General features: G+C 35.7%; 2 protein-coding genes across 5 annotated transcripts in view; one reads left to right on the forward strand and one right to left on the reverse strand.

Moving 5' to 3' along the window:
- The first annotated feature begins 10,898 nt into the window (after positions 1-10,898).
- Positions 10,899-12,922, forward strand: LOC111370375 (ATPase WRNIP1). Its single transcript, XM_022992057.1, has one exon. The coding sequence runs from the start codon at positions 10,964-10,966 to the stop codon at positions 12,608-12,610; it is 1,647 nt and encodes a 548-aa protein (XP_022847825.1). The 5' UTR covers positions 10,899-10,963; the 3' UTR covers positions 12,611-12,922.
- A 1,415-nt stretch (positions 12,923-14,337) lies between these two features.
- The window catches only part of LOC111370374 (histone acetyltransferase HAC1-like), a 13,173-nt gene continuing 7,646 nt past the window's right edge, over positions 14,338-19,864 (reverse strand). For all 4 annotated transcript variants that reach the window (XM_022992054.1, XM_022992055.1, XM_022992053.1 and 1 more), the window contains 11 exons: positions 19,299-19,595; positions 18,945-19,223; positions 18,580-18,708; positions 18,072-18,272; positions 17,804-17,946; positions 17,391-17,703; positions 16,922-17,061; positions 15,785-15,863; positions 15,301-15,690; positions 14,894-15,111; positions 14,338-14,806 (listed from right to left, as the gene is read on the reverse strand). In XM_022992054.1, the coding sequence (XP_022847822.1) occupies positions 14,695-14,806; positions 14,894-15,111; positions 15,301-15,690; positions 15,785-15,863; positions 16,922-17,061; positions 17,391-17,703; positions 17,804-17,946; positions 18,072-18,272; positions 18,580-18,708; positions 18,945-19,223; positions 19,299-19,595 (2,301 nt within the window). In that variant the 3' untranslated portion in view covers positions 14,338-14,694. The remainder of the gene's footprint in view (positions 14,807-14,893; positions 15,112-15,300; positions 15,691-15,784; positions 15,864-16,921; positions 17,062-17,390; positions 17,704-17,803; positions 17,947-18,071; positions 18,273-18,579; positions 18,709-18,944; positions 19,224-19,298; positions 19,596-19,864) is intronic.

Consider the following 19,864-nt stretch of genomic DNA (forward strand, 5'->3'; position numbering starts at 1 on the left):
CCAATCAATACATCACGAAATGGTGCCAAAACAAGATGAAAAATGGCAACTTTTAATCCAAAACGACGCCCAAGTTTCCAATTGAAAAACCAACCAACAACTATTTTTTAACACTATGCGTACGCATTGTATGAACCTTGCATACGCATGGTAGAAGCAAATTTAATTCTCGTTTTGTCAAAACACATCTTGTGTACGCACAAAAGTAAGTCTATGCGTACGCATAGGCAAAAAATCAAATTTTACATTTTTCAATTTCTTTTGATTCTACCAATTCCACAATTGAGCCCAACAATTAGTCCTTTATCATTCCATTGATTTTGAACAAATATTCCACAATCCCCCACTTGTTCGAAATCAATACGATCTCATATTCAAAAAGATGACACTTATGCATAAGGATTAGATATCTTTTGATTTGAATCTAACCATAGTGTAATTCAAACAAAGTAAAGTCGGAATTAGAGATGGCATGGAAGTTTTGAACCAATTATTCCTTGTGACAATACCGGTAAGAATACACACATAAGTATCACCTATTCTCAAGTTCCTCAACTCGCTTAGTGCTTTTATGGCTTTGCGCTCATCTTATTCAATGAACTTTTAAGAGAGAACTCCAACTCTCTACTGAGACGGCACCACCTTGAAGTTCATTTAGGTAAAGTTCTTCCAGAATCTTTGTTACTTTTAGAGATATTTCTGTTTTAGCATTGAACTTCATTGAGAGTTTTAAACTCAACCCTCACTTCAATAACAACCAGCATTATTTAATTAGGATAGGGTCATTGCGAATTTAAATAATGTTGCAACTATCCACATATCGAATGACTTGTTGTTACCCTTTGAACCCATGGATTACCTTTTGAGTAATGACAGATAGGGTTGCTATCATTGGTGAACCTTTTTAGTTAAGGAGTTTCAACCCCATCCTACTCGAAGTAAACGCCACTAAATCTCTATTTAGAGGTTTAGTCAAAGGATCCGCAAAATTCTCAATTGGCCTTACATAATTTAGGGAAATTATTCCATTTTTTATTAATTTCCTTATGTAGTCATATATTAGACTCATATGTCTAGACTTTCTATTGTATACTTTATTGTATGCTTTTACTAATGTGGCTTGACTATCACACATGATAGGTATTGAAGAAATTCTTCGATCACAAAGGTATTTCATAAAAGAGATCCTTAAGCCACTCAGTCTTTTTTTGGGTATCCGATAGTGCTACAAATTCAGATTCCATGGTCGAGTGTGTTATGCATGTTTATTTCCTTGATTTCTAAGAAACAACACCTCCTCCTTGAGTGAACACCCAACTTAATGTGGATTTACTTTCACCTGTGCTAGATATCCAACTAGCATCGGTAAATCCTTCCAATATCGTCGAAAATTTATTATATTATAGACCTAAGTTCTTGGTTTTCTTTAAGTATCCAAGAACTCTCCCAATGGCTCTCCAATGATCATTGCTTGGATTGCTAGTAAATCTATTAAGTTTACTAATTGCATATGCTATATCTGGTCTTGTGCATTGAACTGCATACATAAGACTTCCAATAGCACTAGCATATTCCAATTGAGCAATTGCTCTTTCATCATTCTTTACGAGTTTTGAACTTGGATCAATTGGGGTAATATATTCTTTTATGTTCAAGTGTTTGAACTTGTTTATCACAATCTCGATATAATGTGATTGACTTAGGTGATAACCCCCACTGGTCTTTGTGACTTTGATACCCAAAATGGTATCCACCTGTTCAAGATCTTTCATCTTGAATGTGGAAGATAAAAACCTCTTCGTTTATTTTATATCGTCCATGTGATTACTTATAATCAACATGTCGTCAACATACAAGCATATAAATATCACGTAATCATCACACATTTTAGAATATAAACATTTATCTACGCTATTATGTTTAAATCCAAATGATATTATTGGTAAGTCAAACTTCTCATGCCATTTTTTAGGTGCCTGCTTCAAATCATATAATGATTTTACTAACTTGCATACATTATGTTCATTTCCAGGTAAAACGAACCTTTCGGGTTGCTCCATATAGATCTCCTCATCGAGATCCCCATTTAAGAATGTCGTCTTGACATCCATTTGATGAACTTGCAAGTCATATATTGAAGCCAATGCGAATAATATCCTAATTGATGTTATTCTAGCTACCGGTGCATAAGTATCAAAATAGTCGATTCCTTCCTTTTGTCGATATTCTTTGGCTGCTAATCTAGCCTTGAAGGTATTTAGAGAACCATCAACATTATATTTCCTCCTAAATATCCATTTACGTCCAATAGTTTTGGATCCTGTGGTAAATCGACAAGTTCCCAAGTTTTATTAGACATTATCGAATCTATTTTATCTTTAATTACATCTTTCCAAAAAATGCTATCACGAGAAGTCATAACTTCTTTATATGTTTTAGGGTCGGTTTCCACTTGTAGAACAAAAGGAATTGTTCTTACAACATTCAACTCATTTCCTTCTACTAAGTAAAAGGATATAAGTTGAGAATCAATTTCATCCAACCCCAAAGATTTCTTAACTCGAGTTCTCTTGCTTCTTCGTGGTTCACTAGACTCATCAATATCTTTAGAAGAAATTTCATTACGTGTTCCACTTGAACTAGGGATATTTTCAATATTTTCCCTCAATTCATTATCCGATGATAACAAATCTTCAAAAAACTCTACATTACTTGATTTGATAATCACATTGGTCTCCAAGTTTAGCAATCAATAAGATTTGCCATTATTAGCAATCCAACGAAAGTACATTTAATGCCTCTTGGACCCAATTTAGTCCTAATAGGATTTGTATTCTTGCAACAAGCAAGACAACCCCACACTTTGAAGTATTCAATGTTCGATTTTCTTCCTTTCCACAATTCATAAGGAGAAACCTTTGTATATTTAGAAGGATTCCTATTAAGTATCCTACATACACTTAATAAAGTTTCACCCCATAAATTAAACGTCAACTTAGCATATATAAGCACGACATTAATTATTTTTACTAAGGTTCTATTCTTTCTTTCAGCCAAACCGTTTTGTTCAGGTGTCCTAAGTGCAGAACATTGGTGAATTATGCCATGTTACTCACAATATGAATTAAATTCACTAGAAAAGTATTCACCACCTCTATCATTCTTAGGGTCTTTATTTTTTTATTTAAGTGATTTTCAACTTCATTTTTATAAGTTTTAAACAAATCAAAGGCCTCATATTTATGTTTCATCAAATAAACATAGGTATATCTTGAGAAATCATCAATAAATGTTATGAAATATCTATTATCACCTCTTGTTAGCATGCCATTTAATTCACATATATCGGAATGAATTAATTCTAATATGCTAGAAGTCCTCTTAACACTTTGATAAGCCTTTTTAACTATTTTTGCTTCTACACATGTTTTACATTTAATGGCATCATTTTCATCATATGAAATTAAATCACAGTTTCTCATGTGTTTCATGGTACATTTATCTACGTGACCTAATCTAGCATGCCACAAAGAAATAAATCAATCATGTAAGCAAAATCGACTTTATTTATTTCATTGTCAATCGTAGAAAGTTTGACCATTCCTTCACATCCCTTTCCAACAAATTTTCCCTTAAGCGATAATACAAGTTTACCGGACTCAAAAGCCCGATTTTTCCAAAAGATTTCCACTCACTAAGTTTCTATTCATATCTGGAACATGTAGTATATTTGTGAGAGTAACATTTTTCCTAGAAGTGAAGATAATTTCTACACTTCCTTTTTCAATTACTTTGGACTATACCTCGTTACCCATTTGGATCTCTTGGTCTCCATCCACTTCATTGTATATTTTGAACAAAGATTTGTCATATGATACATGCACCGTGGCACAAGTATCATACCACCACCCGGGAACCTTTCCCTTAATTGCATTTATTTCGCTCATGATGGCCATAATCTTGTCTTCTTGGATGGAATTCACTTTACCCTCAGAGTTTTTGTGTTTTTGCTGTCTACAATCTTTTGCATAGTGTCCAGATTTTCCACAAACAAAGCATCTTCATTTGGTCTTCTTTTTGAACTTATTAAAGTTTCTCGAAGGATTCCTTTTGTTGGATTTTGTTGGCGGTTCGAATTTTTCAACATCATTTGCTTTGGAAGTGTTCTCATGAGAGTCACTTTTATCATGCATTCTCGACTCTTCCTCAATACAAAGATATTTTTGCAATTGTTCTAAAGAATAATCTTTGGAACTATGCATTATTTTCTTTCGGTATCCTTTCCGAGTTTTGGAAAGTTTGGCAATTATAGTCCTCACTTGAAAGGTTTCTGGTATTTCAATTTTTACCACCTTTAGCTTATTGACAATTACTTATATTTCAAGTATTTGGGTAAGAAGGGGAATATTTACTAAAAATTTAAAATCAAAGTACTTAGAAATTAAAAATTTCTTTGTACCTTTTTCTTCCGATTTGTACTCACTTTCGAGTGCACCCCAAATTTCCTTTGTCAAAGTTGTGTTTGTATATAAGTCATACAAACAATCCGATAATGCGTTGAGAATGTGACCGCGGCATATTAACTCATATTCTTGGCGTTTTTTTCTTTTATTTCTCACCGCTTCGGTTTCTCCATTCGTTAGTTCTGGTAGTGGTGCAAGATTTGGATCCAGGATGTAGAAGATCTTCAATGCAGTGAGAAAAAACTTCAATTTGTCTTTTAACCGAGTGTGGTTTGATCCATCAAACCGATCCAACTGCACTAAATCTTGGTTCATGAGTTTTATGGTTGCCATTTTAGTCTCACTCGCCATCAGAGCAACTAACATTTGAGATTGTTGTAAATATTGGAGAGATGGAAAAGAAACAAAAAGGAAATTCAAAATAAGTATGGCAACAATAGGAACAAAATCAAAAAATTGTAACAACAAATGTGAAGGCTTGAACGCGGAATCGTTGTCCTCAAACGTTATTTTTCCCCTCTTTGGTGTTTATGAGATGCTTAAGGGTATTCCAGCAAATGATTTGAAGAATTGTAACAAACCTTATAAAGAATTTCACTAAAGCACAAAGTGAAATTCTTCCAAAACTTGAAGAACACAAAGATAGAATGAATATGAATGTAAATCAGAACTTGATTGTTTTTGGAACAAAGTATGGATTGTAAGATATTTTCAATGTTTAAATGTATTTGTTTTGATCATTCATCACCTACTTATAGGCCTCAATCAATACATCATGAAATGGTGCCAAAACAAGATGAAAAATAGCAACTTTTAATCTAAAATGGCTCACAAGTTTCAAATTGTAAAATCAGTCAATGACTATTTTTTAACACTATGCGTACGCATAGTAGAAGAAAATATAATTTTGATTTTGTCAAAACACATCTCGTGTACGCACAAAAATAAGCATGTGCGTACGTATAGGCAAAAAATCAAATTTTGCATTTTTCAATTTCTTTTGATTCTATCAATTCCACAATTGAGCCCAATAATTAGTCCATTATCATTCCATTGATTTTAAACAAATATTCAACACTATATCCTCTATTATCCAAATAAGAGAAGAATGCCCAAGCCTTACTGTTTTGACATTGACTCCTGGACAATTTTGAAGAAGAGAGATTTGGATTTGAAATTTTGTAGGTTTAGAAAAGTAATTTAGAAGAGAAATGTTATAAAAATGGGTTGAAAAGTGAACTTGGATTTGAAAGTTGTAGGTTCCATTCCAGGTTGTCAAGATTTAACAGAATATATTTGCCACATTTTTCTATTTTTCACGTGTATTTTTCATCCAGTTGAAGAGATGAGCGTTAAATGAGTAGTGGATGGGTAATTATATAGAAAGATGAGTAAGCATTGGGTAGCCTATTAAAGATGATGAGTGAGTAATAACAATATTAAAATTCAATGAGTGTCCATTTGAAGGGAAAATAGGTAATTCTAATTTGTAACATAAAAACTCATTTTGCTCTTTCTACGGTTTCGCTATTTTAGTTTTCAACTGCGGCCCTTTATGCTCAAATGATGATTTTCTTTTGGAATTGCTTTAGGCAATTTAGATCCAGCAAAGTTGAAGGAACCAATAGAATTGGGGAAGAAGGAGAGGGTAGAGTGGGGTGGCGATTTTTCCTTTTTCTTTTTGGTTTTTTATTTTTTAAATAGAATAATATAAAATCACCATTTTATTAGGAAGAAAACTTAAAGGTTTGAAATTGTGAGTGGTACAAATAAAAAATTTGGGTATAATCAGTAAAAATTAAAAAAATTAGGATCACAACTGCAATTATCCATTTTAAATTTTGATATTTTTTTATTGTTTTTAATGTCTAAACTAACAGAATTAGAATTTGAAGTTTTCGTAGAAGAAACGTAGACATAAACAAATTATTTGATAAATAATTATATTAAATGTTTTTATTATTTTATTTTTCAAGTTTAAGAATATGAATTTTAAAATAAAAAATATATATAATAATAGTTTGGATTGGTTAATTGAGGGGTTGGTGTTAAACAACAACCAACCTGACCCGATTTTTTAATGGTTAAAATTAATTGAACTAAATCGATTTTAACGTTCAAACCAACCCAAATCGACCAGAGTTGATTTTGTTTGGTCAAATTTTTTTTTTTTTTTTTGGTCTACCCCTAATTTTCGCTATAACTACAATTGCAAACCTAAATAGTAAACCGATCAATACTACAACCCTTGAGTATAAGGTGATAACTTATACATTGATTGTGAATAAATTATTTATGATCAAAATATAAGTTTTGTTACACTTTATTTCTCAATGCAAATACTCAACTCATTTTATTACAAGCAATCTGAGTACTTTAATTCACATTCTTAATAATAAATAAATAATAATTTTATTTCATTATTTATTTATTTTAAAATATTATTTTATTATAGCAAAATATATTATATAGGCATAAAATCCAACATTGATAATATAAATATCTGCACCGCCACAACCATAGTAAACATCTACACGGTCATTACCGCCAATGCTTCTTGTCACCATAAACACATGGTAATGTATCCCAACCTTAATCCCACATCTCAGCAAAAACCAAAAATTGGAAGAAAAAATAAAAAATCAAGAGCCATGGAATCATCATCTACAAAATAAAGGGAAAATTGTGACGGAGGTCCCCAAACCTTTCATTTTATTGTAGAATACAGCTTGACATTTCACTTTTATGACTGCAGTCTCAAACCTTCCACTTTAATGGCACCGAAGTCCATTGAACAGATTCCTTCTAGAAATTCGTTAATCAACGTTGAAATTGGAATTTTGACTCAAATTAACAAAAAAATGAGGGGTAAAATGGTCCATTTATATTTCCAAATCCCCTTCCCACCTCTTTTATGAAACCTGATCAAAGTCAACACCATTTGATAACCATGGATCAACACTATTCAATAGAGCCAAAGTTGGTAGCTATTTAACTGCACCGAGTGCGTCATCCATGGCTATTGAGAATCAGTGCTCCGGCTCTAGGTGATAGTTAAGGACATAAATGTTACGCCCTTCACTCACCACCTTGACACTTTGGGTCCACTCTCCAGCGAGGTGCCACGTGTCAGTCGAGGTATCGCTAAAGTGATAATACGCCGCACCCGAACCTCAAGTACAGACCACCAAGGTGATATTATCTGGGACGTCCTCTGGTACCAAAGTGTGAGGAGACGAGGCACCATACGGTAGAGGAGTACAGAGGCCCCTCCGCCGCCAGTTTTAGAGATATGTCTATGTTAGGATCCTCTTATTTTTATGGATTGATTGATTTGACATCTCAATCTTATGTCAACTCACATATCAGAATAATTAATGACTCGTCCCCTAGGATGCGGTTGATTGGCGCTACGAGCAGACGCCTCACACCGTTAGATGCATACACGTATCTCCCATCCAGCAGTGCTCTTTGCCTATAATACCAAATGTTTGACAAGAGAGAGGTAATCTTTTTAATTCTAGGCTCTCCACAACCAAGTAATATATATTTTCCTCCCCACTCTCTTGAACAATTTTGGCACTGCCTCCATCATTGTCCATTGACTTGATTGTCGAAGTGTACACGGTCATCGCTACCCGCACTGGTATCGGCCATATACATCTGACCGTGTGCTCTTGTGCGTAGGGAGGAACACGTGGAGTGGCTCTCGATTGATCACGTGGAAGGTCCAATTCACAAGGTCAACAATAACCTCCACGGTTAGCATTGAAGAGAGTCAGAGGCAGCTGTTGTTACAGTTGGGCAACCAATCAAAAACCCATTGTCACTTGCTCCGTCATCAACAACTTCGCCACCCAAACGATCGTACTCTACTCCAACAGAGCTGTTGTTACATTTATGCTTTCCTGAGCACCTTTTGAATCCCAAAGTACTTCCCAAGAATGCAATGAGGAATGTGAAGCAAACAAAGTAGCTTCACCAATTAGATCAGAATTTTTTATTTTTTTTCATATTTCACTTCAAGTTTTGGGGTTGTTGCTGGACCTATTCAAAGTTTAGATCTATTTCGGGGGCTCAAATTGCAATGGTTAACATGTGAGATTTGGAAGATGAAATTTGTACTAAGGTAGTTTTCCCAATTCTGCAGCAGTGGCGACGATAGTTTGGCAGTGCTAATGTGACAATAGTGGTTGTGCAATAGTGGCAACTATACTATTTGATTTTGAAGGCGGAGGTGGGGGTGGGGTGTTTTGGAGAAGATGAAGTTCCATTTTTTTCCTTTTTAATTTAATTATTTTATCATTAGAAATATAAATGGACCATTTTACCACTCATTTTATTTGTCCATTTGAGTCAAAATTCCAACTTCAGCGTTGAGTAATGGAATTCTGGACGAAATTTGTCCAATGGACTTTGATTGCCATTAAAGTGAAAGGTTTGGGACTATGGCTGCAAAAATGAAAAGTCAAGGTGTATTCTACAATAAAATGAAAGGTTTGGGACCTCCGCTACAATTTTCCCTAAAATAAATTAAACCCATTCAAAAATACATTGTTTGGGGAACAAAAATCTGATCTTTAAAAATTGCTAGCATCAAAATACAATTTTGATGAACTTTTCATATTATTTCAAGGCTTTTTTGTCTTGTTCCCAAGGCAAATATAAAGAAGAAATTAATTTCATCTTTGGTTCCAAAGCAGAATTAATGCAATTAACAAATTCTGCCTTCATTAAAGCAGAATTTAATTAAATTTTCGGCTGATTAAAGCATAATTAAATTTATCCTCGAATCGAAGCAGAAGATGGATGGGTAAATAACATTATTTTTTTTTTCTAATTTTTAATTTTTTTTTTTCAATTTAATTAAAAAGAAAAATTGCAATACCACTGGCCGGCTGTTCGGTAAGCAACTGTCGCAGCTGGTTTTTATGAGAAGGTCGCTGGTTCGATCCAATCATTTTGACACGTCTGTCTTTAGTGGAGCAATTCACAATTAAATTAAAACATTTACTATTTTCAAACTTATTTTTAAATATTTTTTATTCTCAAACAACATTTTTTAAAAATATTTTTAACAATAAATTTGATAACACATTGTGTTGCTTTTTGTGATATTATGTTGCACACATATTATCAATGATGTTGCTATCACTTGTAACTCAATGTGTTGCACACTTTTGTCGCATATTTTCATCGTCAACACGATCATTGATCCCACTACTTAATACATTCATTGCTCCACCCATTGTCGTCGTCATCACTGCTTACAACATTTATTATTACATCACTACCGATGAATGTCACTATTGCATCACAACCTACAATATACTATAAATTGTCACATCACTGTTATCATCGTCATCGCTTATAACATTCATTGTTACATTATTATTTATGTCACTGTTGTCACACACACTTGTAAAATACTATGTTATAGAACCACCAAAAACACATTACTATGTATTACAAATCGATGTGCCATCATTGTCCGATGCTACCGTTGCCAACAACAAACTTTCAAAGCGCGTGCACCGAAACCATTGCCACTGTTCTCTCACACAAGCACATAGGAAGAGTGAAAATGCCACGAAAAAGGGCCAGAAGAAGAACCACCTCACAATAATAATAATAAGTGTAAATGAGAATAACTGGTTTACTATTTTTCATTTTGCAATAAAAAATTGTTTTATTTTTACTTGAAAAGAAATTAAAAGTCGGTAATTCGTTGAAAAGGGCCACAATCCGCAATTATAAAGAAAAATTTGAGGCCGTTTATGTTTATGTTTCGATGGAGCAACTTGAAAGTATGGGCTTCTCTGAAGAAATGGCCGCTCAAGCTTTGGCTGCCAATATTGTTGTTGAGGAGATTGTACAATATACTATTCGTTGTCCAATTATTCTTCTTGTACAATCTTGGTTGACAATGTACTCACAGGATGGGGGGACTCATGATTTTTTTATTCAACGTTGGTCCCCTTCCCATGTCTTTAATTGTCAACCCCGATTGTACACATAACACGACCGATTCGTTGTCACATCACTGTCATCATCGTTATCGCTTGTAACATTTATTGTTACATTATTATTGATGTCATTGTTGTCACACACCCGTAAAATACTATGTTACAGAACCACCAAAAACACATTCTACATATTACAAACCGATGTGCCATCACTATCCAATGCTATCGCTGCCAACAACAAATTTTCAAAGCGCGTGCGTCGAAACCATCGACATCGCCACCTTTCTCTCACACAGGCTCATAGGAAGAGTGAAAACGCCACGAAAGAAGCACCAGAAGGAGAACCCCCTCACAATAATAATAATAATAATAATAATAATAAGTGTGAATGAATAATTGGTTTAATACATTTCATTTTGTAATAAAAAATTGTTTTATTTTTACTTTAAAAGAAATTAAGTTGGTAATTCGTTGGAAAGGAGCATAATCGTCAATTTTAAAGAAAATTTTGAGGCCGTTTATGCTTATGTTTCGATGGAGCAACTTCAAGGTATGGGCTTCTCTGAAGAAATGGCCGCTCAAGCTTTGGCTGCCACCGGCGGCGATCTCATCAAAGCCACCGATTGGCTTCTTACTCACAATAATCCCATTTCTACTCCACACTCAAACCCCCCTCATATCGCCCATGCCCAACCAAAAATAAAACGTTTCTTCCATTTTCAATCCAAACCCCCCTCCTCCATCAAAGATTTCAACAATACCCACCAACAAGACGAAAAAGAAGAAGAGGATGAACGGTCACATTCCTTAATTCCGAGGAAAAAGCGCCAAAAATCTGAAGAGAAAATTTCCAAATCTTCACCGGAAGTGGCAGCGCCACCACCAAATGCTCCGTTGTCGGAAAGAATGCGGCCTCGGGTCCTTGATGAAGTTGTTGGGCAGGATCATCTCCTGGCTAAAGACTCCCTTCTCCGTTCAGCCATCGATTGCGGTCGTTTACCTTCCATCGTCCTATGGGGCCCACCCGGCACGGGCAAGACCTCTATTGCCAAGGCCATAGTGAATTCCTGCACAACGGGATCTTTCTATCAATTTGTTTCTTTATCTGCCACCACTTGTGGCGTCAAGGAAGTGAGAGCTGCAGTAGATGATGCAAGAAAATTGAAGCAAAAATGTAATAAAGGGACTCTTCTTTTTATCGATGAGGTTCATAGATTTAACAAGGCCCAACAGGATTCATTTCTCCCTGTGATTGAAGATGGAAGCATTGTTTTCATTGGTGCCACCACTGAGAACCCATCATTCCATTTGGTTACACCCTTATTGTCACGTTGCAGAGTTTTAACCCTCAATCCATTGAAGCCTGATCATATTGTTATACTTTTGAAGAGAGCGATTTCTGATATGGATAGAGGAGTAGTTAGGAGCCTATTCAAAGTGATGAAAATTCAAGTAAATGATAATGCCATTGAGTTTTTGTCATTGCATTGCGATGGAGATGCGAGAGGGGCACTAAATGCCCTGGAAATTTCAGCCACCACCGCAGCTGCTCGATTAACTATGCCAAGAGCATCAAATGGAGATGGTGATTCACTTGTCGCGATCACATTAGATGACGTCAAAGAAGCGTTGCAATGCAAGCATTTGCTTTACGATAGAGCAGGGGAGGAACATTATAATCTCATTAGTGCACTTCACAAGTCTATGAGGGGAAGTGATGCTAATGCTGCAATTTATTGGCTTGCAAGGATGTTGGAAGGAGGTGAAGAGCCCCTTTATATTGCACGTCGTCTCGTTAGGTTTGCTAGTGAGGATGTTGGATTGGCTGATCCTCAAGCTCTAACACAAGCCGTGGCTTGTTATCAAGCTTGTCATTTTATCGGGATGCCCGAGTGCAATGTGATCCTTGCGCAATGTGTTGCATACTTGGCTTTGTCTCCCAAGTCAGTTTCTGTTTATAGAGCACTTGAGTTTGCACAGAAAGTAGTGAAAGAATCAATTGGACAGAATGAGGGAGTGCCTCTTCACTTGAGGAATGCACCAACTAAACTAATGAAGGATCTTGGGTATGGAAAGGGATATATTTATCCTCCGGACAATCCCGACTCATCATCACAGACTTATTTGCCGCCTTCACTTATCGGTTACAAGTTCCTTGACTGGCCAGATATTGCAAGATAGAAGTTGTTCTTGTCTCTTCACAATATTTACAAGGCCTTTTTGTGGACAAAGTTTCAATGGAAAAAGAGATCCTGAAGATCAACAAAACCAACTTTGATTATGGTTTGCCTTTTTTGTATTTAGCATAATATAACTTCCTTGTTAGAGTGACTACTGGACCTATAATATCTCAAGTGTGCCGTCAAGTTGTTTGGAAGGAGAAAGAATATGGTGTTGGTATTTGTATTTGAGAGAATAGCTTTTGTTTCAGGTTGGTTTTATTTATGAATAAAGTCATTTAGTCAGATTGAAAAACAGATAGATTGATTTGTCGGAGAATGATTTGGTGTTTTTTGTTTTAATTTTTCAAACTGTCCAATCATTCGTCGACACATCTCCCATGTGTATTCACTTCTTTAGTTCAAAATAGAGTCAAATGACTTTCATCAAACTTGGCAAAAAGATTAAAATTTTAATCAATATGATATGGAATTCTTTAATTTGATTTTCGATGGGTGGTGAGAACACATATTGACTATCATTGAGACCTCTAAGAAATGATTGACGGAGCAATCTATTTAGCTTCACATGCCTAGACGGCAACAAATAGAGCTAACATGTTGAGGATCAACTAAATATTCTCTCAAAACGTTTCATCTGAATAAAAACTAAAGTCTCTTGCACCATTTCAATTTCTTCAATGAGCCAAGTCACCATTCTCTTTTCGACTTATCAAGTCCCACAACTTCAATGAGCTAACAGCGTGCAATGAGCCTCGTTCATTTAGATCTATAAATTTTAGTGTCATTTTGGGAATTTCGGGGCTTGATACTCATGGTTCTTTCTGGATAAGGTCAGGCTCCCAAGACGAGAGCAAAAGCCACTGCATAATGCTTGTGCTCTCATGTTAAGCAATGTTGCCTGGCCTCATTTGAGTTCTCCTTTTAGGTATTCTATGGATTGGCCATCTTAAATAAAAATAGCCCCAATCCCTACCATCCCAAATTAGTCCCAACCCGACGATCTTCTTTATCTAACAGTATTCTATTTCTTGTATACATCATGTATTAATTTATTATAACTATAGGATTCCTCCTTTTCGCGAATTACTACATTTATTCGAGGGATCCATAAATGACGAAAATTTCTCTTTTGCTTATCCCTATCCCGATGAGCCAAAACCAAAGCTTTTATTTTTTGTTGAGAAAAGTCTTGAATGATCCCCTCAAAAGCTTGAAGCTAATAAAGGAATTTTTATTCTATATCTCCAAGATACGATCATTGTATAGCTTTCAATTTCAAAGACACTGTCAAAATTTGATACAACTAATATATTGCAACCAACACTAAGCCCATGTTTGTCATCTTTTAAAAAATTAAATTGTTTGCTACAGGATCATTCTACATCACATTTACACAAAGAAAAATATTTTACACACAAACCAATAAAGTTTATTTACTTTTTGACCACACATTTTCCAAAAAAAATACTATTCAGTAACTCATTATTCCTGAATAAATTCTATGCTCTTAGGGGTAACAAAAAATACAAAATCGACAAGAAGAATGGCCAGAATGGCCAGCCAGCACCGAGAAGATGACAGGTTAGTAAAACTAATTACTTGTTTATCTAGAAATGTAAGGTAGAAACCTGTATAGGAATTTTGGAGGAGAAAATCCTCTTACGTGAAAACGGAGAAGAAAACACAAAAATAACTTGCAAAAAAGAAAATAAAAATAAAAAAAGAGAGAGAAAAATACAAGTTTGAGATGTTATATTTACAAATGAAAAATCTAGAAAGATCTAGATAGTTGTGATAAGGCCATAAAATCGAAGAATCATTTTCTAGCCATGAAGGCTCACCCTCCAAATAGAGAACCAAGTTTCTGATCTATAGACTTCACTATCAAGTTCCACCCATAATGTATGAATGAAAAAATTTTGTGCCTAGTGATAATAAATGAAACTCTTGCATACTTTCTATGGAACTTTACACCGTCAAAATGAGGTCCATTAACTAGGCAGTTCACGACTATAACTTACCTGCCTCACTATGAAACAGTATCTTCAAATCCTAGGCCCTACTATATACATAAATGGGTCATCAAGAATCGGCAGCAACCTCTGCAGCACGCTGCCTCATCATTTCCATTACAGCAGCCCTTCGACGCGAATCAGACTGCTGCTGCATCCTTCTTGTGTGTTCCCGCAAATCTCTACATCAAAGTTGCGAGATGTATAAATATAATTTCTACAGTAGAAATTAATGTTATATGGAGTGGAAGTGAAAGAGTGATGAAAACCTGCAACGTGGTACATTGCACTGAGATTCTTTGCATGCTCGAGAATGAAGCTGAAGGAGAGACCACATTTTCTTACAGAGAGGACAACCTCCAGAAGCACGTACTTTGCACACAAAACCATGGCGGAAAAGTCCCTTCACCTTGCGACAGTTTGGATATTGGCAAAGTGGAGAACGGCATTGAGAAGCATGTACCAGGAGGTCAAGCATTTTCCTAAGCTGCAGGTCCAAAGAATGTGATTTCTCTTCAGTTTGTGTTTCAACAAGTCATTGCTTCCATTCCATATTACATTAAATCATGCTTAGCAAAAATGCAATTATTCCAAGTGCAAGAAGATAGACCATAACAATGTAAAACCAGGAGCACGATGTGAAAAGCCAGAAAACACACAAAAGAACTTAAAATACCTGCATAACTCGTATTTGCCTTGCTTCTGTGTTTTGTTCATCACGTTCTTTACACTGATTATTGGTCAATTTATGAGGGTGATCAACTCCACCATCTTTTTGATAACAAGAATTGCATATATCATAATCCGGGCACATCTCACAGTGCCAACCTTGACCAGCTTCAATATCCAGATGACATACATAGCACGTTGTTACAAAAGCCGGGGCAGTAGGATTGTGAAGATGGTAGAGGATCATCATTGAGGAATGCTTAGCACGGCGCAGGGTATCGTATTGATAATGATTTCCCTGGCAAAGGCTAAGAAATGCCTGCCTTGTATCAAAGAATTCACTCTCCAGTATCTCATCTCTATCTTTGGTATCAACGGGGACATCAGTGATTTCAACCTGCAGTTTTACCAAATTAAAAATTCAAATACTAAATCTAAGTCCCTGAAGAACACAGGAGCGACAGTGCTGAGATAAAAAAAAAACTACTGACTGAATAAAATATGTGCTTCTCCTTTTGGTTGATAGGATGTCTCACTCTGTCCTCGCATTTTTGTTCAGATTCATAGCACCTGCAAGGGGAAAAAATCATGAGAAAAAAAGTTATACATTTGTTGGACCAAAGAATCAAGAAATCCAGTTATTTAGTTGGTGAACTTGAGCACCATCGGTTTTCGTCAGATCATTTCATTAATTATTGCTTGTAATTCATAAATTTACACTATCCTATCCATACAAAATTTAAACTACAAAGTTAGCTTGATATGAAAATGAATAAATAACAAGGCAGAAGAGAATTCTGGAGCACTAGGCTAGAGACAGATGTGAGGCAGCAATCTAATTCTATATCCATTAGTAGTTGTCTGCCACTAAATGATCACTTGCTACTCAGCCACTTACATCCTCATAATCATGGTCACTTCTCCTGTAAGTAATGTCAAATCACCTCAATTCAAAGACTTTAATTCATGGAAATGAGATCATAGAAACATGCAGGAACTATGTGACAAATTATTTAATGGAAGGCTTAAGATGGATCTTGGGGATTTGTCAAACTCTGTTTTAGAAAAACATAACAGTACTACAAGGATTTGTATTTTGGAAGTAGGATATGAACAGTGACAGATTCATTTCGCAGCTAAACTTCATTACAGTGCAACCAGAACTTTCTTTCCCATCTTCACAATTACAATTCTAACCTATCGAGCTCTCTCCCTTCATATTCCACTTTTTCGTAGCATTTAAAGTGGTGTAGGATCAATGACTGACAAAGATAATATCTCAAGGACACTTGAAATAATAACTATTTAAGCAACTATTTCAATTTTCAATCAAATTTTCATGTCAGTGAAATAGAAGAGAAAGAGGGTTAATAGATCCAGTAGGTTGAAGAGACGGAATCATCCACCTCCACCCGCATAATAGGCCCCACTATCTGAACACAGAAAAGGGCATGCGGGCGGGCGCAAGAACATGAATTATATTTATTCCATAAATGTGTATCTCAAGCATATGAAAGGGAGACTGACAGCTCCAAAACAAAATGTACAGGGCATATAATTTTTTTGAAAAAATGAAAAGAACGAAATTATTTTTATTAGATTACATCAAAAATCAGGAAAATCCTTACCTGTCACAAAGCTGAAAATTTTTACACTGTCTGCAAACCCAACGATTTCCAGACACCATTAAAATGCAGCAATGGTTACATGAATGCTGCAGGTGAACCATGATGAAATCCTCTTTCATTGGAGAAATCGTCTCACCAAGCTACAAAAGCAAAGAAGTTCGTACGAACCAAATGAGAAAATGAAGGCAATGGCTTCTACTTCCAAAAGGTGGTAGAAGGGAATTGCTGATGGAGGAAGAAAATGGTTACTCAAATTAGCAAAGAGAACAAAGAAACAGCATTAGAAAAAGAAAGAGAAACTAACTGCTGGTAGTAATTAGAAAATAAACATGTTCAAGAACATACCATGTCCTGTTTCAGCATAATAACTCTATGTAATTCATGTGTTCAAAATAAACTTATTAATAGAGCAATTCAGCTATAGGGAAGAAAGTTAGAGAGCGAGAGAGAATTTTGATAATAAGATTACTTTATGCATTAAAAGCAGGTCCTTTGATGCATTGCCCGAAAGATCAATTTGGCCTGATGCCTTTAAGGCTCTCTTCGTAATGGTCTTTTTTATAGTTCCCTTCTTATACTGTTTTCTCCCATCCTCTTCTTGCTGTAGTTGATATATCATGTCCTCCGCGGCACCAGGCCAATAATCTCCATCAAAGTAAGGCAACCGAGCTGCAGTCACCTTTGCTTTACATTCACCAGTAGAGGTAAAGAAATGGTCGTATAGATTAGCAAGATCAACTACAATATTTTCCTTTGAAGCTTTTCTTAACATGGACAAGTACCTGAATCAGAAAATACAATCCAAGTCAACCAAAAACAAATGAGAGTAGCACATGCTATATATTTATATACAATCTCATTTCAGACAGGTATATATCTTACCACTCTCTAAGCTTATCAGATTTTGGTGTTTTTTGAATTTCTGGGTGGCAATATAAAATGTAGTCTTCACCCTTCAATGGAGGGCAGGCCCATATGTAGCAGCTCGTGAAACCACGCAATTTGCAATACTCTAAGTATCCAATCTGGAAAGAAAATAGAAGTATCATTAGGATATTGACATGATGAAATACTGATAATAATAATTTTTTTAGCCAAAAGAACATGCTAAAAGAATGGTGTGTAAGAGCCGACAAAGTCAAAAACTTGCCAAAATTTCATGGTACACAAATGTCCGAAGAGCCTCTCCAGTCACTGTCTTGACCTCTGGCCGGAAATACTTAACAGAATCAAGATATGAGAGATATACTCGGCGATGATTTGGCTGCTGACATTCTGATCCAAATTCTTGAACGTACATGCCAAATAAGCATACTTCAACACCTTCAGTTTTTTGAAATAATAGTACAACCTGGAAGATGAAACTTTTGGTTCATAATAACTCAAGTAATTGACAGAATCAAAGCAATAATCATAATCTTACGAAATATTACTTTTCACGTCGAATTAATGCAAGGAAGTATTTCAATTTGAATGATTCCTAAAGGACAACCACAAAATGGCGCATTTATTTTATTTATCATTTTAGCTCAGATCCAATAAAACCGTGGATTGAACAAAACAATAGACTTTTGAGGCTTTCCGACGCAAAAAATATGGGACGGGTGGGAAATGGGAATTGAGATGGCATTTATTAATCACGAAATACAATGTAACACCTTAGATTTATATGGGAACTCTGTTGGATAATTCTCCTCATGAAATATTTCAAGAAACCGTGGTTTGACTTCCAACTTTTTGTCCACTGATGACACAACTCGTACAACAAGTGCTTCTGCTCCTGGAACCTGGCAAATTCAACACAACAATATTTACTTAAATAATTTAAAATTAATGCAATAGAAGTACTGTCTAGTATAAAAGCACATTCTCTTCTATAATCAAGGTTGCCAAAATTACAACTTCATATTGTTACTTGTTAGATCTGAAAATGCTGTCTCATTAAGTAAACCATCACATCATATCATTACAAAATAAAACATCGGCTACTGTTCCATATAACATGGCAAGTCAACTGACTCACCTCATCAAAGCTTTTTCCAAGAAGTCTCGCTCTGTCCTGTCTCTCTTGCTTCAGCCGTCTAAATAATCGTTGCTCAATGTGATCACTCAAAATTGTTCTTGGCAAATCTTTTGCTCCAAGAACAGAATTTTGCGGTAATGGCACACGTTCTCCTCTTTCGACTTCTGCCACATAACAATTTGGACAGGTGTAATCAGCTTGTCCACCATCATTCCTTCGGCCATTAAATAACGCACATATTTGATGTTGCCATGCTTCACAGTTATCACATTGAACCCACTGCACAAACAGATGGCTAATATCTCAAATGATCATTTATGAGCAAAAGAATAGTACTACCTGCATTTGACATACCCATTCCTCAGTTTCCTCGTCATTTTTCTTCTTCTCCATCTTCGTCTTTTGAACAGAAGCTCCATCTACTGCAATGGTGTCCCCACGAGCCTCATTATAACATGGAATGCAGAAGCAATGACGAGTATCACCAGCTCCATTGGTATAATACATTGCATTTCTTTTAATGCGAGCACCACAAGGTGTGCAATATATGGGTGGTGGTTCAAAGGTAAGCTTCTCAACTGCACACAACTGACATGAATTTTCGCTCATTGAATTCTTCATTGCTTGATTTTTTTCGGCTTTTGCTTTGCTCTGTAAATAAAACATGAATTAGAATTTCATTGCCAAAGGATGGTGAATCACGTTTATGCAGCACAACTATGATTTTTCTAAAAACTCCTTAAGAATTTTGATGAAGACAAAATTGACTTATATCAAATCCATGACATGTTATTTACGTCCCCATTCCTTCTACTTCTTGTTTGCTAATGGATGAGTAAGGGTTCATCGAAATCCCCCCCCCCCCCCCCCCCCCCCCCCCCCCCCCCCCCCCCCCCCCCGCACCACCACCACAAAAAACA

This window comes from Olea europaea, chromosome 21, assembly GCF_002742605.1.
Source record: "Olea europaea var. sylvestris chromosome 21, O_europaea_v1, whole genome shotgun sequence".
NCBI classification, from domain to species: Eukaryota; Viridiplantae; Streptophyta; class Magnoliopsida; order Lamiales; family Oleaceae; genus Olea; species Olea europaea.

What these genes read in the sequence shown, in the direction of transcription:
- LOC111370375 (XM_022992057.1), top strand. Translation starts at nt 10,964, where the DNA reads ATGGAGCAACTTCAAGGTATGGGCTTCTCTGAAGAAATGGCCGCTCAA.